Here is an 18,178-nt window from a genome sequence, read left to right on the forward strand (position 1 = left end):
TGCCTTCGGAGCCTAACCGCTTGAGAAATATAGAATGCCCCAATCTATCCACCCTATCAGATTAACTGTTCACTTGTCCTCTAGATTGTACACTTGTCTTTAGATTGTTCTCTTGTCTTTTAGATTGTAAGCTCTTTGAGCAGGGACTGTCCTTCTATGTTTAAATTGTACAGCGCTGCGTAACCCTAGTAGCGCTTTAGAAATGTTAGTAATGTAATGTAATGTAAAAGAGTTTAGCTTTAGATTCCGCATAAACACTGACATACAGATGTATATTTCACTTGATAAAGAGCAGGTAAATTCTGTTGGCAGACTGAATTTCTGATTCTCTGAAGACAAGCAGGCTGCTTGTTCTCACTGATGGGTGACGTCCACGGCAGCCCCTCCAATCGGAATCTTCACTAGCAAAAGCCTTTGCTAGTCCTTGCGCGCCGATGCGTACCGCGCATGCGCGGCTGTCTTCCCGCCCGAAACCGGCTCGTGCCGGCCAGTCTTCTTTTGTCCGCGCTCGGTACGGTCGTGTTACGCCGTTCGCGCCCCTTAAGTCGACCTCGCGCATCTATTTTTGACTTTCGCTAACTAAAAAAAAAAAAAGGGATTTCGGAAGAGGACCTTTTCGGTCTTTTCCTTTTCCGCTATTTCCAGTTTTTGCCCCGGTAAGTTTTCTTTCGTCTTTGGGGTAGGCCCTTTTCAGGCCTCGGGTCGAATTTTTTCTTCCCCTCTTTTTGGTGCCTACCGCAATTACGAGTTTTGATCTCGCCGGCGTGATTTTTCCGCCCATGTCATCGAAGTCTCCCAGCGGCTTCAAAAAGTGCACCCAGTGCGCCCGGGTAATCTCGCTCACTGACAGGCACGCGTCGTGTCTTCAGTGTCTGGGGGCTGGGCACCGCCCACAGGCCTGTAGTCTGTGCGTCCTTTTACAAAAGCGGACTCAGGTAGCGAGATTGGCCCAGTGGAACGTTTTGTTCTCGGGCTCTTCGTCGGCATCGGCACCGGGAGTATCGAGTGCATCGACGTCGACAGCGTCTAGTCCTCCGTCCTCGGCCGCGACTGCATCGAGGCATCGACCCTCTACATCGGGGCTGAGACATCGGAAGGCTGCGTCGGCGTCGGTGGTACTGGGACCTCCGCTTCTGCTGATGTCGTCGGACGGTGGTGCTTCGACTGGAGTGCAGGTGAGGGCTGTCCATTCCCCTGCTGGTGGCGGTGAGCCTTCGGGTGGGTCTCCCCCTACCCTGAGGGCTCCTGCGGTACAGCCCCGAGGAAGTGACGGCTGGATTCTATGTCCTCCTCGTCGGTGCCGGGAAGCTCCGGTGACATGCTTTGTCCCAAGAAGTCGAAGAAGCATCGACACCGGTCCCCTTCCCGTGTCGGTAACGAGAGCTCTGGGTCGCCAAGGGAGTCGGCACCCAGTAGGCATCGGCACCGAGAGGACCGCTCACCCTCTGTTCAAGAGGTGTCGATGCGCTCCACTATGGACAGCCTGGAACAGCCTCCACGCCCGGAACAGACTCTGACATCGACACCTGCATCGGCTTCCACGTCTTTCTCCACAGCCGCTCTGCACGAGAGTCTCCGGGCCGTTCTCCCAGAGATCCTGGGAGAGCTGTTGCGCCCTTCCCCTCCGGTACCGGGGGTGCTTGCGCCACCGGTACCGTCGAGTGAGGCGCCGGCTGGCCCCTTGCCCGGGGTGAGGTCTTTGACTGCGGTCGCCTCCCAGGAAGGCTCCCCGACGACGTCGGCGGAGGGAGCTTTGCTGGTGCAGGCGAGGGAGTCTACCTCTCGACGCTCCCACCGTGGCCGTGGTTCCACGGAGTCGAACCGGGCACGGCTTCAGACATAGGTCCGTGAACTTGTGTCTGATACCGAAGGTGAGGCCTCGTGGGAGGAGGAGGAGGACATCAGATATTTCTCTGACGAGGAGTCTGATGGCCTTCCTTCTGATCCCACTCCCTCCCCTGAAAGGCAGCTTTCTCCTCCCGAGAGTCTGTCTTTTGCGGCCTTTGTCCGGGAGATGTCTACGGCCATCTCCTTCCCAGTGGTTGTGGAGGACGAGCCCAGGGCTGAAATGTTTGAGCTCCTGGACTATCCTTCTCCACCTAAGGAAGCGTCCACAGTACCCATGCATCATGTCCTCAAAAAGACATTGCTGGCGAACTGGACCAAGCCACTAAGTAATCCCCACATTCCCAAGAAGATCGAGTCCCAGTACCGGATCCATGGGGACCCAGAGCTGATGCGCACTCAGTTGCCTCACGACTCTGGAGTTGTGGATTTGGCCCTAAAGAAGGCTAAGAGTTCTAGGGAACATGCTTCGGCGCCCCCGGGCAAGGACTCTAGAACCTTAGACTCCTTTGGGAGGAAGGCCTACCATTCTTCTATGCTCGTGGCCAAAATCCATCTTACCAGCTCTACACGAGCATACACATGCGGAACAATGTGCGGCAGTTGGCGGGCTTGGTGGACAAGCTCCCCCCTGAGCAAGCCAAGCCTTTTCAGGAGGTGGTCAGGCAGCTGAAGGCGTGCAGAAAATTCCTGGCCAGAGGGGTGTATGACACCTTTGATGTTGCGTCCAGGGCCGCTGCTCAAGGTGTGGTGATGCGCAGACTCTCATGGCTGCGTGCCTCCGACCTGGAGAATAGGATCCACCAGCGGATTGCGGACTCGCCTTGCCGTGCGGATAACATTTTTGGAGAGAAAGTCGAGGAGGTGGTAGAGCAGCTCCACCAGCGGGATACCGCTTTCGACAAGTTCTCCCGCCGGCAGCCTTCAGCTTCTACCTCTTCAGGTAGACGATTTTTTTGGGGAAGGAAGACTGTTCCCTACTCTTCTGGTAAGCGTAGGTACAATCCTCCTTCTCGACAGCCTGCGGCCCAAGCTAAGCCCCAGCGTGCTCGCTCTCGTCAGCAGCGTGCGCCTCAGCAAGGCCCCACGGCTCCCCAGCAAAAGCAAGGGACGAGCTTTTGACTGGCTCCAGCAGAGCATAGCCAACATCCAAGTGTCAGTGCCGGGCGACCTGCCAGTCGGAGGGAGGCTGAAAGTTTTTCACCAAAGGTGGCCTCTCATAACCTCCGATCAGTGGGTTCTTCAAATAGTCCGGCAAGGATACACCCTCAATTTGGCCTCAAAACCTCCAAATTGTCCACCGGGAGCTCAGTCTTACAGCTTCCAACACAAGCAGGTACTTGCAGAGGAACTCTCTGCCCTTCTCAGCGCCAATGCGGTCGAGCCCGTGCCATCCGGGCAGGAAGGGCTGGGATTCTATTCCAGGTACTTCCTTGTGGAAAAGAAAACAGGGGGGATGCGTCCCATCCTAGACCTAAGGACCCTGAACAAATATCTGGTCAAAGAAAAGTTCAGGATGCTTTCCCTGGGCACCCTTCTCCCCATGATTCAGGAAAACGATTGGCTATGCTCTCTGGACTTGAAGGACGCCTACACGTACATCCCGATACTGCCAGCTCACAGACAGTATCTGCGATTTCAGCTGGGCACACGTCACTTCCAGTACTGTGTGCTACCCTTTGGGCTCGCCTCTGCGCCCAGAGTGTTCACGAAGTGCTTGGCTGTAGTAGCAGCGGCACTTCGCAGGCTGGGGGTACACGTGTTCCCATATCTCGACGATTGGCTGGTGAAGAACACATCCGAGGCAGGAGCTCTACAGTCCATGCAGATGACTATTCGCCTCCTGGAGCTACTGGGGTTTGTGATAAATTATCCAAAGTCACACCTTCTCCCAGTGCAGAAACTCGAATTCATAGGAGCTCTGCTGGATTCTCGGACGGCTCGTGCCTATCTCCCAGAGACGAGAGCCAACAACTTGTTGTCCCTCGTCTCGCGGGTGCGAGCGTCTCAGCAGATCACAGCTTGGCAGATGTTGAGATTGCTGGGCCACATGGCGTCCACAGTTCATGTGACTCCCATGGCCTGCCTGCACATGAGATCTGCTCAATGGACCCTAGCTTCCCAGGTTTCAGGCTGCTGGAGATCTAGAAGACGTGATCCACCTGTCCACGAGTTTTCTCAACTCCCTGTATTGGTGGACGATTTGGTCCAATTTGACTCTGGACGTCCTTTCCAAATTCCTCAGCCACAAAAAGTGCTGACTACGGATGCGTCTCTCCTGGGCTGGGGAGCTCATGTCGATGGGCTTCACACCCAAGGAAGCTGGTCCCTCCAGGAACGCGATCTGCAGATCAATCTCCTGGAGTTACGAGCGGTCTGGAACGCTCTGAAGGCTTTCAGAGATCGGCTGTCCCACCAAATTATCCAAATTCAGACAGACAACCAGGTTGCCATGTATTACATCAACAAGCAGGGGGGCACCGGATCTCGCCCCCTGTGTCAGGAGGCCGTCAGCATGTGGCTCTGGGCTCGCCGTCGAGGCATGGTGCTCCAAGCCACATATCTGGCAGGCGTAAACAACAGTCTGGCCGACAGGTTGAGCAGGATTATGCAACCTCACGAGTGGTCGCTCAATTCCAGGGTAGTGCGACAGATCTTCCAGCTGTGGGGCACCCCCTTGGTGGATCTCTTCGCCTCTCGAGCCAACCACAAAGTCCCTCAGTTCTGTTCCAGGCTTCAGGCCCCCGGCAGACTGGCATCGGATGCCTTCCTCCTGGACTGGGGGGAGGGTCTGCTGTATGCTTATCCTCCCATACCTCTGGTGGGGAAGACTTTGTTGAAACTCAAGCAAGACCGAGGCACCATGATTCTGATTGCTCCTTTTTGGCCGCGTCAGATCTGGTTCCCTCTTCTTCTGGAGTTGTCCTCCGAAGAACCATGGGGATTGGAGTGTTTTCCGACCCTCATCACACAGGACGAAGGGGCGCTTCTGCATCCCAACCTCCGGTCTCTGGCACTCACGGCCTGGATGTTGAGAACGTAGACTTTGCCTCTTTGGGTCTGTCAGAGGGTGTCTCCCGCATCTTGCTTGCTTCCAGGAAAGATTCCACTAAGAGGAGTTACTTCTTTCTATGGAGGAGGTTTGCCGTCTGGTGTGACAGCAAGGCCCTAGATCCTCACTCTTGTCCTACACAGACCCTACTTGAATACCTTCTGCATTTGTCTGAGTCTGGTCTCAAGACCAACTCTGTAAGGTTTCACCTTAGTGCAATCAGTGCATACCATTACCGTGTGGAAGGTAAGCCGATCTCAGGACAGCCTTTAGTTGTTCGCTTCATGAGAGGTTTGCTTTTGTCAAAGCCCCCCGTCAAGCCTCCTACGGTGTCATGGGATCAATGTCGGTCTCACCCAGCTGATGAAACCTCCTTTTGAGCCACTGAACTCCTGCCATCTGAAGTACTTGACCTGGAAGGTCATGTTCTTGGTGGCAGTTACTTCAGCTCGTAGAGTCAGTGAGCTTCAGGCCCTGGTAGCCCAGGCCCCTTACACCAAATTTCATCATAACAGAGTAGTCCTCCGCACTCACCCTAAGTTCTTGCCAAAGGTTGTGTCGGAGTTCCATCTGAACCAGTCAATTGTCTTGCCAACATTCTTTCCCCGTCCTCATTCCTGCCCTGCTGAACGTCAGCTGCACACATTGGACTGCAAAAGAGCATTGGCCTTCTATCTGGAGCGGACACAGCCCAACAGACCCAATTGTTAGTTTCTTTTGATCCCAACAGGAGGGGAGTGGCTGTGGGGAAACGCACCATATCCAATTGGCTAGCAGATTGCATTTCCTTCACTTACGCCCAGGCTGGGCTGGCTCTTGAGGGTCATGACACGGCTCATAATGTTAGAGCCATGTCAGCGTCGGTAGCCCACTTGAAGTCAGCCACTATTGAAGAGATTTGCAAAGCTGCGACATGGTCATCTGTCCACACATTCACATCTCATTACTGCCTGCAGCAGGATACCCGACGCGACAGTCGGTTCGGGCAGTCAGTGCTTCAGAATCTGTTCGGGGTTTAGAATCCAACTCCACCCCCATAGGCCCATGTTTTTTCTGTTCCAGGCTACACTCTCAGTTAGTTGGAAAAATTGTTAGGTCAATCTCAGTTATGTCCTCACCGTTGCGAGGTCCAATTGACCATGTTTGTTGTTTTGAGTGAGCCTGGGGGCTAGGGATACCCCAGTCGTGAGAACAAGCAGCCTGCTTGTCCTCGGAGAAAGCGAATGCTACATACCTGTAGAAGGTATTCTCCGAGGACAGCAGGCTGATTGTTCTCACAAACCCGCCCGCTTCCCCTTTTGGAGTTGTGTCTTCCCTTCTCTTTGTCTTGCTACATATGAGACTGGCCGGCACGAGCCGGTTTCGGGAGGGAAGACGGCCGCGCATGCGCATCGGCGCGCGAGGACTAGCAAAGGCTTTTGCTAGTGAAGATTCCGATTGGAGGAGCTGCCGTGGACGTTACCCATCAGTGAGAACAATCAGCCTGCTGTCCTCGGAGAATACCTTCTACAGGTATGTAGCATTCGCTTTACTGAAAATATCAGATGGGATGAGGTTTTTTTTTTTTTTTTTAAACGGTGTCAAGACCCAGCACTGGGTGCAGCCCTTCCCTGTGTTTATCCTATTCTGGCTCTTCTGTGCAGTCTGAAATGCAGTTTTGTGCACCGGTGTCACTACAGGCTGGCAAATGCTATTCCTAAAATAATAGCTTGCCACCCCTTTGCAACTCCAGTTTGACCAGGTGTGTGTAGTTTAGGAGGAAAGTAGCAGGACAGGGTGCCTCAGTTCCATCTGACGTCTTCCAAACCCACCTTCTCCCAAGGTCTGGCATCTTCCATCTGTAACCCCCCCCCCCCCCAATGAAGTCAGCTAACTCTCCCTAGTCCCTTCTTCCTTCAACTTGGCTTTCCTCTAGCCTTCTCATTCATCACTGGCAGTATCGGTGATCAAGGCAGACCGGTCCTGGAAGCTTTCTTTCTGTAGTATCCTGTCGTCTCTGATGCAACTTCCTATTCCCATGTAGGTGGGACGCTGCAGAAAGAAAGTTTCTGGAACTGGGGGGGGGGGGGGGGAAGGAAAGACAGGGGAAAAGCTGGACACGAGGAGAGATGGGGACACAGAGGGCAGGTGCTTGACAGGACAGATAGGTGTACAGAGGGAATGATGATGGACATGGAAAGAAGAAATGTCAAGTGGACTGGAAACCCTGGAAAGAGCAGATGAGACTTAGGGGTGGGGGAAAAGAGCAAAAGATGGTGGAGCTAGAGGAGGGGGCTAGAGGAACGGAGCAGATAAATGGGATTTGGTGATTGAGTTGAAGAAATTGTATAGGCTAGCAGTTATCAGATGGCACCATCCGCTTTTTTTTTTTAATCTCGTTTGGTTACTCCTGATACATCCCATAGGCGGACGAAATGTGCCCATGACTTTCTTCTTTTATGTGAGATCTTTCCTTGCTGAATAAACAAGTTGATCTCCTTTGATGTGTGATCTGCTGTTTTCATGGGAAATATACATCTTTTCTATTTCAGTATATTGCAGAGTACAAGAGAAAATGCATTTCAGTTTCTCTTATACTAGTATTGCACTAAGATTTTCTAGGATGGAGGGGGGGGGGGGGGGTCTCCATTTCAGATTTCTTTGTTTTTTTTTGTGGTCCTCTAATTTTGTATCAAATGAGGGTCTGTTCATATTCTGTATGTGCGATTGAAATAAAGCATTCTGCTAGCATGTAGTGTTTGTGTAGAATATCTAACAGTACAGCTTTTTTTTTTTTTAGTTGCCCAGTAGTAGGTTTATTGGTGCTATAGGGCCCAGTGTAATATTTACAGTACTGTCTGGTGGGTTAGGCCTGTTATGGTTTGGTATAGGTTTTGAACCTCTTTTTGCAAAGTTTTGTGTTATTTTGCTAAGTGTCCGGCCCTATTTTAAAGCAGGCCCTTAGTACCCAAAATAAAAATGCTCAAGACTAGTGGTCTCCACATCCTGTAGAGTCTCTACACAAACAAAAACCAATCTGCTTTAACCTATTTTTGCTTAAATATTTATTTGCATCCTAGATTTCTAAACCAGTTTTGAAACATGGAGCAAAAATGGGATAAACAAAGTGTTTGGCAGTGAAAGGAGCGTGTACTGTTTCTGAGGTGGTGGTCATAATTTGAATATTTGTTTGTATAGCGTGTTGTAAGAGGGATAGCTCCATTGTTGAGGAATAAAGAGTTTTTGATACAGAACTGGAGATGCAGGGATTAGGTTAAGATTCTGACCAAACCTATAGAGAATCTAGACCACCCCACACAGAAGAATTTGTTGAATGACTATATCAATTATAATACTCGTTTTACTTGGTAGCTGAAACTAGCTGGAAGGGGGAAAGGTTTATTTATGCAAAGGCGGTTGGGAGGACGGGTGTGTGATGTGGCAGAGGGCATGATGTACGAAAATGTCACTTTGGCTTGCTCCCCCGTTCCCACCCCAAATATTTCTGTGTAGAAACGTCCACTGGTGTTGAGGAGCTTAGAGTTAGCAGCACAAGTGAATATTGCGGCCACTGAAGGTTTATGGTCTGGGGTGTTGTGGTAGTAATGAGCAGGGAACAGTAAACTGAGGGGAGAGGGACTTTGTAGGATGGAGAAGCAATAGTAGATGGTGGAAGGTTTCAATGATAGAGCTGTCCTGGAGTATGGTGGTAGGCAGAAACAAGCTACCCACCTATTTAAAAATCTTGGCCAGTTGGCAACCCTAGGGAGGATAGATGAGTGAATAGTGGGGAACGAGAATAAGTTATGGGAGATGTGTGAATGAGCAGTGGCATTCTGGGATAGGAGAGAGTGAGCAATTGGGTCCAAGGAAGCAGGGGCCAAAGTGAACAATGAGGCTTTCAGAAAGAGGGTTGGGAAAGGATAGTGTTTGTTAATATGGAGCAGTTGTTTTAATCCCTGATTTAAATCCTTTTTAAGATACAAGTTCTTTGGATATATACATGGGGTCCAAATGAGAGAGGCCCTTCCGCAGCATTACATAAGATATTATTGTCATAACTTATAAATGTGCATCTTGAGGATTATTGTAGATACAAATCTAAATAAGACCCCCTAAATCTCTGCTGCATCACATATCATTTTGCAACTTGAGCTAGACAGACAATTATATCCTTTATTTCTTTTGTTTTGCAACTGTAATCCTCACTTTAATAATATTACAGTTATTGCAACTCAGACTGTGTAGGTCTTCCTTTGAAATACATTCAGAAGCTATGGTATATTCAGAATGCCACTAAGCTTAAACTGACAGGATCATATTAAACCTACTCTTAAGATAACTACATTGGCTACTTACTAGATGACTTTTAAAAACTTAGGACCTTATCATCTTATGTTTTTTTTATTCTCCTGCAAGGACCACGTGGATCTAGAATGGAGCATTTCTTCAGGCCATCTCTTATGCTTACAGTTGTATCCTCAACCCCATACAAGCTTTACAACACTGTAAACATTGTGGACTATCAGAAATTTAGAAAATGAGTAAAGGACATGGCTGTTTATTTAGCATGTAATTAACTTTAGGTTATTTTAATCTGTATTTTCTTAGATAACTTTTTAACTGACTCAGATTATAGGCTCTTTTGTCTAATTTTTTATGATATTCTGTTCAGTATGATTTATTTAATTGTGGTGTGCTTTATTGAGTTATAGTCTGATTTTATTGAGTATTGTGATTTGGATAATGGAATTATGTACTATTGCTGTCCTTGAGTATTGTATTCAATTCTGGTCGCCGCATCTCAAGAAAGATATAGTAGAATTGGAAAAGGTGCCACGAAGGGCGACTAAAATGATAGCGGGGATGGGATGACTTCCCTATGAAGAAAGACTAAGGAGGCTATGGCTTTTCAGCTTGGAGAAGAGACGACTGAGGGGAGACATGATAGAGGTATATAAAATAATGAGTGGAGTGGAACAGGTGGATGTGAAGCGTCTGTTCACGCTTTCCAAAAATACTAGGACTAGGGGGCATGGCTGAAACTACAGTGTAGTAAATTTAAAACAAATCAGAGAAACGTTTTCTTCACCCAACGCATAATTAAACTCTGGAATTCGTTGCTGGAGAACGTGGTGAAGGCGGTTAGCTTAGCAGAGTTTAAAAAAGGGTTAGATGGTTTCCTAAAGAACACAAGTCCATAAACTACTACTAAATGGACTTGGGAAAATCCACAATTCCAGGAATAACATGTATAGAATGTTTGTATGTTTGGGAAGCTTGCCAGGTGCCCTTGGCCTGGATTGGCAGCTGTCGTGGACAGGATGCTGGGCTCGATGGACCCTTGGTCTTTTCCCAGTGTGGCATTACTTATGTACTTTTACAAGCCCTATTCACATTTGAGATGTGCATACACTAGCACTTAAATGTTTTATCTTGCATGAACGTCTAAGTCCCAATTTTTAGGAAGTTGGGATATTCATGTGAATGTCAAGGGGGTGTGGACCGTGTGTCTGAGTGAGACAAGGGCATTGCAGGCAAATACATTTATTCTCCATTCCAGAAGGGAACTAAATGTCTATGTCTTAGAAGACTGACATCGGGAGTTACACCTGCTATCAAACACGTTTGAGATTTGGCAAAGTGCTTTTATTGAGCAGCACTCCACTAGAGGGATTAGAGGAGGTTTCCTCAATCCCCCAGTGGTTTTGTCCCTCCCCCCTCCCAAATGCCAAACTGGCAAGGGAAACTGGTCTCCAGTGGCGTAGCTATGTGGGGCCACGGGGGCCTGGGTCCCACAAAATTTCCTCTGGGCCCCTGGATTTGCTGGCGGGGATCCCCAACCCCTGCCAGCTGAAGCCTTGTCCAGCAGCGGTCTCTGGCTTTGCCACGTTGCCTGCCCTGCTCGGTCTTCCCCTTCATGTCCGGCACGCTCCTTTTAGTGACAGCAGAGAAGGCAACATGGCGGTGCCATAGACTGGCGCTGGACAAGGCTTCTGCTGGCAGGGGTTGGGGACCCCTGCCAGCCAAGGTATTTGCTGCGGGGGGGGGGGGGGGGGTGCGATACACCAAAATGTGCCCCCCCCCTACCTTGGGCTCTGGCCCCCTCCTACTGCGAGGTCTGGCTATGCCCCTGCTGGTCTCTATGAGAGTATCAGGATAATAAATGGTTATGTTTCCAAAATTACAAAGATAACATGTATATGCCAGCACATACCCGTTTATGTGCTGGCTGTGAGCACATTGTTATTTTTTTTACATCTGTTTTGTTAAATTGGATGTTTATGCTGCATGCACATGGTATATAAAGCATGTTCATGGTATATAAATGTCCTTCCCTTGTATTTTGGAACAGGCTCTACGTTGGCAGATTCTGTTCTAAAATACTGATGAAACTTGAGATGTGCCAACCTGTCTAAAATGGGACTGTGCGTTTTTTTTTGTTTTTTACATGCTTGTAAACCTGCCTTGAGCAATTCCATGGAAAGGGGCTACATTTCAGCACATTTTATGATTCAGTTTCTTTGTAAACCAACCAAAATGATTCCTGTGTATAGCAACCGAGTTAGCTAAAATCCTATATAATTTGCACCTCCACCTCCGTCTGGATGCCTGGGTTCGTAACACAGTTCCCATTGGTCTGCCCTGGGGATGACGTCACAGGGCGGACCAATGGGAAGTGAGAGGGGAGGGAAGCCAGCATCAGCCACCAGAGGTGAGTACAGAATCGGGCTCCCGAGTTCCATGACCCCCTCCCTCCCTCCTTCCACTCCCATCCGAGTTCCACGGCCCCCCTCTCCTGGGAGTTCCATGCCCCCTTACCTCCCTCCCTATTTCAACTGCTGTCCGAGTTCCACGCCCCCCTCCTCCACCGCCCCGCACCTCCCTCCCTCTCTCTCTGTGGCCTCCGAGTGCAAGCAGGATGTGTGCGGCAGCCCCTTCCCTTCGTAAGTGCTAAGTGCCGGCTGTTCTTTAAAACATTTTACCTCCTGGTCCGCCGGCAACAGTGAAGTGGAGCAGGCAAGGCGCTTCAGACTGCCTTCTCTTCTGTTTCACCTGTGCCTCTGGTCCCGCCCTTCCGCAAACAGGAAATGAGGGCGGGACCAGAGGCAGAGCTGAAACAGAAGGCGAAAGTGAAGGCAGTCTGAAGCGCCGTGCCGTGCCTGCTCGACTTAACTGTTGCTGGTGGACCACGAGGTAAAACGTTTTACAGAACAGCTGGCACTTATGAATGGGAGGGGCTGCCGCACATGTCCTGCTTCCACTGGGAGGCCACACACAGAGAGGGAGGGAGGCATGGGGTTGTGGAACTCGGATGACAGTGGGTGCATGGAACTCGGAGGGCAGGAGACGCGAAAGGGGGACGAGAGAGAGAGGGGAGGGGGACCTGGAACTTGACTGGGAGGGGGGGGGGGTCCTTGAACTCGACTGGGAGGGGAGGGGCCTGGAAGGGGAGGGCCGGTCCTGTAACTCGAAGGGGAGGGGGGTCCTGGAACTCGGAGGATAGGGAGGGGTGCCTGGAACTCAGAGGACAAGGAGGGGGAGGCAGGTTGGGGGGCATGGAACTCGGAGGGGAGAGGGAGGGAGGGGCCCCTGGAACCTTGCTAGCGCCTGTTTCATTTCTGTTGGAAACGGGCCTCTTTTACTAGTAATATAAAATTGTTGTGAGGTTTGGATACAGCAGGCTTAATTTTGTTATCAAGCAGAGTGAAAAACTGTTTATCTTCTGTTGTAGATAAAAATATTCTTTGAAGAGCATCTACACCTGGATGATGAAATTCGCTACATCCTGGATGGAAGTGGATACTTTGATGTAAGAGATAAAGAGGACAAGTGGATTCGAATGTACATGGAGAAAGGCGATATGATCACGCTTCCTGCTGGCATTTATCATCGCTTTACTCTGGATGAAAATGTGTGTAAAACAGGGCTAGCTCAATGTTTATTTATTTAATATGTATTTACCCAAGGACAACATAGGGACTCTTGATCTGAAATCAGTTTGGGTGAAACTGAGCGTTGCACTGTCTTTGTTAATGGTAACTCCTGCCCATTGTGGATCTTTTTGGTTCCACCTGACTCGGTTGCCATTTTCATCGCTATGACTATTTATGCATGAGTTGCCAAGTAACACACAAAGTGCTGAAAGGAATTATTACATAGTACAGAAGAGAAATAACAAAGACAGTTCAAAGACTGTAGGGCTGATAAATACTCTCTCTCTGTTCAGATTACGTTTCTGTCTTGGTGGCAGGATACATTTTGCAGCTATAATTGCTGTTTCTTCTACTTCACCTAGAAATTTTTGCTCGTTTATTTTCTTTGTCAGCTTTGTGATGTTTGCATTTCTGTTGTGTTGGGCATTATGAGCACTTTAAGAAGGAAATGTATTGATCTTTATTGGTGTTTCTGGCTGGCTTCTTGGGGCTCCCAGTTTAGATTTTAATCTGCATATTTCAATTTCTGTGGTCAATTCTCTATTTGATGAAGGTCTATCTTTGTTCTGTGTGTATGGCACAGGTGAGGTAGTTTTAATGTAGCGATCAGTAGTGGTCTGCGCTCTTAATCATACTAAGATCTCTTAAAGCCAGCATTGTGAATGCCTTCATTTTTCTCAATTTTTTTTTCTGTGTTAATTTGTAGGGATTGGCCAGAACGTAAAACTGATCATATTTACAGCGAGCCTGCAAACTAAGGGCCCTGTTTACTAAAGCGCATTAGCATTTTTAATGCGCCTACAATTAGCATGCACGTTAACCGTGTAGGTGCCTATAGGGATATTGTAGGTGTGTGTACATGGTTAACGTGTGTTAAAAATGTTAAGGCACCTATAACAGGGCTTAGTAAACAGGGCCCTAAGATGCTACAGTACAATAATGCATGCTCTTGCATTTCTGATTATTTTATAAATATGTATAATGATTATTTTCTCAACTCTGATCACACAGCACCCTCTAGTGTCTGTGAGGCTGCAGTTAACAGCTGCCTTTTTTTTTTTTTTTTCCTTCCTCTATATAAAGTTCACTTTTTTTGTTGTTGTTGTTGTTACTGAGTAGGCTTTAGTTTTCCTAAGATCCAGAACACTGGAGTCTGATCCCAGAGAAGAAGCACAGAGTTTGAGACTTTTAATTTAATTTTTAAAGGTGTAGTAGCCCTGGGACTACATAAGTTAATAAAAGAAATATACCCATGCGTTAGCAGGCAACTGGAGCGCTGCACAGAAGTGTTATAAAAAGTTGTACTATTAGTTGTAAGCTTTTAAAATATTATAATTAACAGTGTTAGTGGAAATTGAGATATGTGTACAAAATGGAATTTATGTTGCATTCTTTGGAGCTATTTCACGCACTCAGTTCCTCAAGGTATTAGAAAAGGAAATGATTGCAATGTTAATTTTTTTGGTTTGTAGAATTATGTGAAAGCAATGAGACTCTTTGTGGGAGAGCCAGTGTGGACACCATACAACCGACCAGCTGACCAGTTTGAGGCTCGACAGAAGTATGTGCACAGTTTGGCACAGACAGCGTAATGACTGCCACTCAGTTGATAAGTGTCAGGAGAATACAGCACCAGCACAAAGAAAAAAACAATACTCCAAAATATCCTTAGTATATTAGTGAAATGATGTAATGTATTCATGATTGGGTTTTTTTCCCTACAGATTAAAAAATGTCTGTTGTGGAGTGCATAACCTGTTCAGAATTAATTACAAAGTTATAATGTACATTTACCATTATAGTGCCTAAATGATACGATGATGTTCGTGCTGGTGTGGTGTCTACTAGATGACATGCATTTTTCAATGAGGCAAATGTGAAATGCTTCAAAGCAAAAATATATGGTGACTTTACCCCCTAAAATATAGAAATGCAATTGCTTGATCTTACTGCTGGTTTCCAAATTGAAAGTACTGGAATGTATGAAACGAAAATAATGCTAGAAATTAAAAACTTTTGCCCCAACTGTATAAAATCTTATTTACTTTGATATTTTTCTTAAGATATAAATGGAACAGTCCTAAATGACTTTTACAAATTCTGGGAGCTTGTTGTGGCAGCTGTACAGAATTTATCTGAAGGGGCACTTCTGGATTAGAGAATGACATGGGGACAAAGTTTGTCCCTGTGCCCATCCCTACCCCATCTGCACAAGCCTCAAAGAGTTGTATAGTACACCACCAGAGATATAGAAAGAGATGCATATATTCCTGTACTGTTCAAAATATAAAGATGGCACATTACAGGGATGGTGTTAAGGGACTGTGACTAGGGCAACTAAAAGCCTAATGGAAGCTGAAGCAAGTGCAGCCTGGTGGTCGGCTGTGGGGCTCCCTCCCAAATTTTGGCCTTGGGGCCCCAGCCATGTCTAACATCAGCTCTGGCAGGATGTACATTTCAAATCCAACATACTCTAATCACAAACTAGAAAATAAAATTATGTTTTCTACATTTTGTTGTCTGGTCATTTTATTTTTCAAATCTTGTTGGTCTGGGGCTTTGGTTTCTGCCTCCCTCTATCTTCTCTTAACTCATTCACTAGGATCTCTTGTCCATTTGACGTTTATTCTCCAGGTCCATCATCCATCTCTGTGCCCCTATTGTCTCCCAAATAAGCCCCTCCTGTGTCCAGTATTGCCCCTTTGTGTCCATATGCCATACCCATGCAGCATATCGCCCCTTTGTGTCCATATGCCATACCCATGCAGCATATCGCCCCTTTGTGTCCATATGCCATCCCCATGCAGCATATCTCCCTTTTCTGTCCCTATGCCCCCCCCCCCATCATTTCCTCTCTGTTTTTACCTTCCTGTGTCCAGCTTCTCCCCTCTCTTCCTCTTCCACACCAATGTGTCTCTCTCTCCTCTCCAACCCCACCCAACTTTTCTCCCCTCCCCCTTCCAGCTTCTGGCTCACCTGCCTGCCCTCCTTTCCCCTGTGGGTTCAGTATTTGACTCCTTGTGCCTTCATCTCCTTGGTCTGGCATCTTTTTCCCTTCTCTTCCCTCCTTCCTACTGTGGGTTCAGTCCCTCTCTCCATTCCTTCCAATCTCTCCTCCTCCTTCCATGGGTTCAGCACCTCTTACCCTTTCCTCCAATACACCCAGCAACCCACTCCTCCGCCTCCCATGGATCCCTTCCCATCCTCTCTGCGGGTCTGGCATCTCTTTCTACCTGCTGCTTCTAGCTTACATTTCTCCGAGGACAAGCAGGCTGCTTGTTCTCACATGTGGGTCGATGTCCACGTTGGCACAGGAAGCGGCAAATTTTTTGCAAGCAAAAAGGAAAAGTTTTGCCAGAGTCTTCTGGTCTGTGAGCAGCGCGCACTGCGCATGCGCGATGACTTCCTGCCCGTCGCGTGAGCATGCCTCTTCAGTTTTCTTTTCTCCATGTTGAGGTGCGGTAGGTGTTTATCTACACTCCTCTCTCAGGCCCAGGAAAGAGTCTTCGCGAGTGTTCACTATTTAAAAAAAAAAAAAAAAAAAGTTCCCATAGTGTTTTTTCTTTAGATTGTTTTCACTTTTTAAAGTTTCTTTAGTTTTTTCGACATGGCCAGCTTTAGGCCACGCGGTCGGGTTATTCCTTTCTTTTGTGCCCCTTTTTCTTTTAAGAGGCACAATCGCATCATTTGATTTCGCCGAAGCTGTTTTCCCTTCCATGTCATCAAAGACACCCAGCAGGTTCAAACGTTTTACTCGGTGCAACCGGACCATCTCAGGTACCGATACCCACGCCTGGTGTATCCAGTGCCTTGGGCCCGACCATAGCCCAGCTGCTTGTAGTCTGTGTCTTCGTATGAAGAAACGGACCCAAGCGTCTCAAGAAGCCTAACGAGAAAAGCTTTTTTGGGGCTTGGTCTGTACCAAGGTTGGCTGCATCAGTGTTGACATGGGAAGGAGCATTGACATCAGGAGCAGAGATAATGGCTGCTGATAGACCAATTCGCGCTGGGAGCAGTCAGGCGTCAAGTAGGTCTCCACCTGCCTCGAGGCCTCCTGTTATGCAGGCTCCCCAGGACTGACCTTCGTCGGATCCGGCCCCGAGGAGACGTGAGGATTCCACGTCCTCATCGGTACCGAGGAGTCTCGATTGACGGGCATCGAGCGAAGGCGAAGAAGCACCGTCGTTCTCCTTAAACTCACGGTGCCGGGAGCTCCGGGACGTTGAGAGAGTTGGCACCCGAGAAACGTCGGCGCCAAGACGATCTCTCTCCCTCTATACAGGAGGTGCCAATGCGTCGGTCTTCTAGCAGCCCTGTACCTGCTCCCGAGCCTCCACAGATTCTGACAGTCTGTTCACCCGACTCCTCAGTCTTCTCCGATGGCGGCTCTCAACGAGCACATCCGGCCCTTGTTTCCAGAACTCCTAGAAGGACTGCTACGTCAGTCAGCTTCGGTGTCAGGGGTGCTTGCACCTTCTGTACCGTCTGCTGCAGCGGTGTCTAGCCCTTCTCCTGTGGTGAGGTCCCCAACAGCGGTGCCGCCTGCCCAGGCTCAGCCCCAGCGCACTTGTTATCGTCAACAGCGTGCGACTAAGGCCCATGCTGCTCCCCAGCAAAAGCAGGGGACGGGCTTTTGACTGGCTCCAGTTAAGCATAGCCTCAGTAAAAGTGTTCGTACCGGACAACTTACCAGTTGGAGGGAGGTTAATATTTTTTCACCAAAGTTGGCCTCTTATAACCTCTGACTGATGGGTTCTTCAAATAGTCCAGTTAGGATACACCCTCAATCTGGAATCCAAACCTCCAAATTGCCCACTGGGAGCTCATTCGTACAGTTCACAGCACAAACAGGTACTTGCAGATGAACTCTCCACCCTTCTAAAGGCCCAAGCGGTTGAACCCGTTCCACCAGGGGAAGAAGGGCTGGGATTCTATTCCAGGTACTTCCTTGTACAGAAAAAGTCAGGGGGGATGCATCCCATCCTAGACCTAAGGGCCCTGAACAAATTCCTTGTCCAAGAAAAGTTCAGGATGGTTTCCCTGGGCACCCTTCTTTCCATGATTCAAGAGAATGATTGGCTATGCTCTCTGGACTTAAAGGATGCTTGCACACACATCTCGATACTTCCTGCTCACAGGAAGTATCTTCAGTTTCGGCTGGGAGCTCAGCACTTTCAGTACTGTGTATTGCTTTTTGTTCTGGTGTCTGCGCCGAGTGTTTACAAAGTGTCCACCGGTAGTCGCAGCGTCACTACGCAGAGTGTATGTGTTCTCTTCTCTCGACGATTGGCTGGTGAAGAGCACCTTGGAGGCAGGCACTCTACAGTCCATGCGAATGACTATTCAGTTTCTAGAGCTATTGGGC

General features: G+C 48.5%; 1 protein-coding gene across 1 annotated transcript; it reads left to right on the top strand.

Moving 5' to 3' along the window:
- The first annotated feature begins 268 nt into the window (after positions 1–268).
- ADI1 (acireductone dioxygenase 1) lies at positions 269–14,853 on the top strand. The gene is made up of 3 exons (XM_030195156.1): positions 269–295; positions 12,612–12,791; positions 14,286–14,853. Exons 1-3 carry the CDS (start codon positions 269–271, stop codon positions 14,403–14,405), a joined length of 327 nt encoding a protein of 108 aa, XP_030051016.1. The 3' UTR covers positions 14,406–14,853.
- The last annotated feature ends 3,325 nt before the right edge of the window (positions 14,854–18,178 follow it).

The sequence above is a fragment of the Microcaecilia unicolor genome, chromosome 3, assembly GCF_901765095.1.
Source record: "Microcaecilia unicolor chromosome 3, aMicUni1.1, whole genome shotgun sequence".
NCBI classification, from domain to species: Eukaryota; Metazoa; Chordata; class Amphibia; order Gymnophiona; family Siphonopidae; genus Microcaecilia; species Microcaecilia unicolor.

Excerpts from the sequence above, each read along its gene's own strand:
- ADI1 (XM_030195156.1), top strand. The coding sequence starts at position 269 with ATGTATATTTCACTTGATAAAGAGCAG. Across the intron at positions 296-12,611 it reads TTTCACTTGATAAAGAGCAG|ATAAAAATATTCTTTGAAGA; the intron begins GTAAATTCTGTT and ends CTTCTGTTGTAG. Across the intron at positions 12,792-14,285 it reads GCTTTACTCTGGATGAAAAT|AATTATGTGAAAGCAATGAG; the intron begins GTGTGTAAAACA and ends TTTGGTTTGTAG.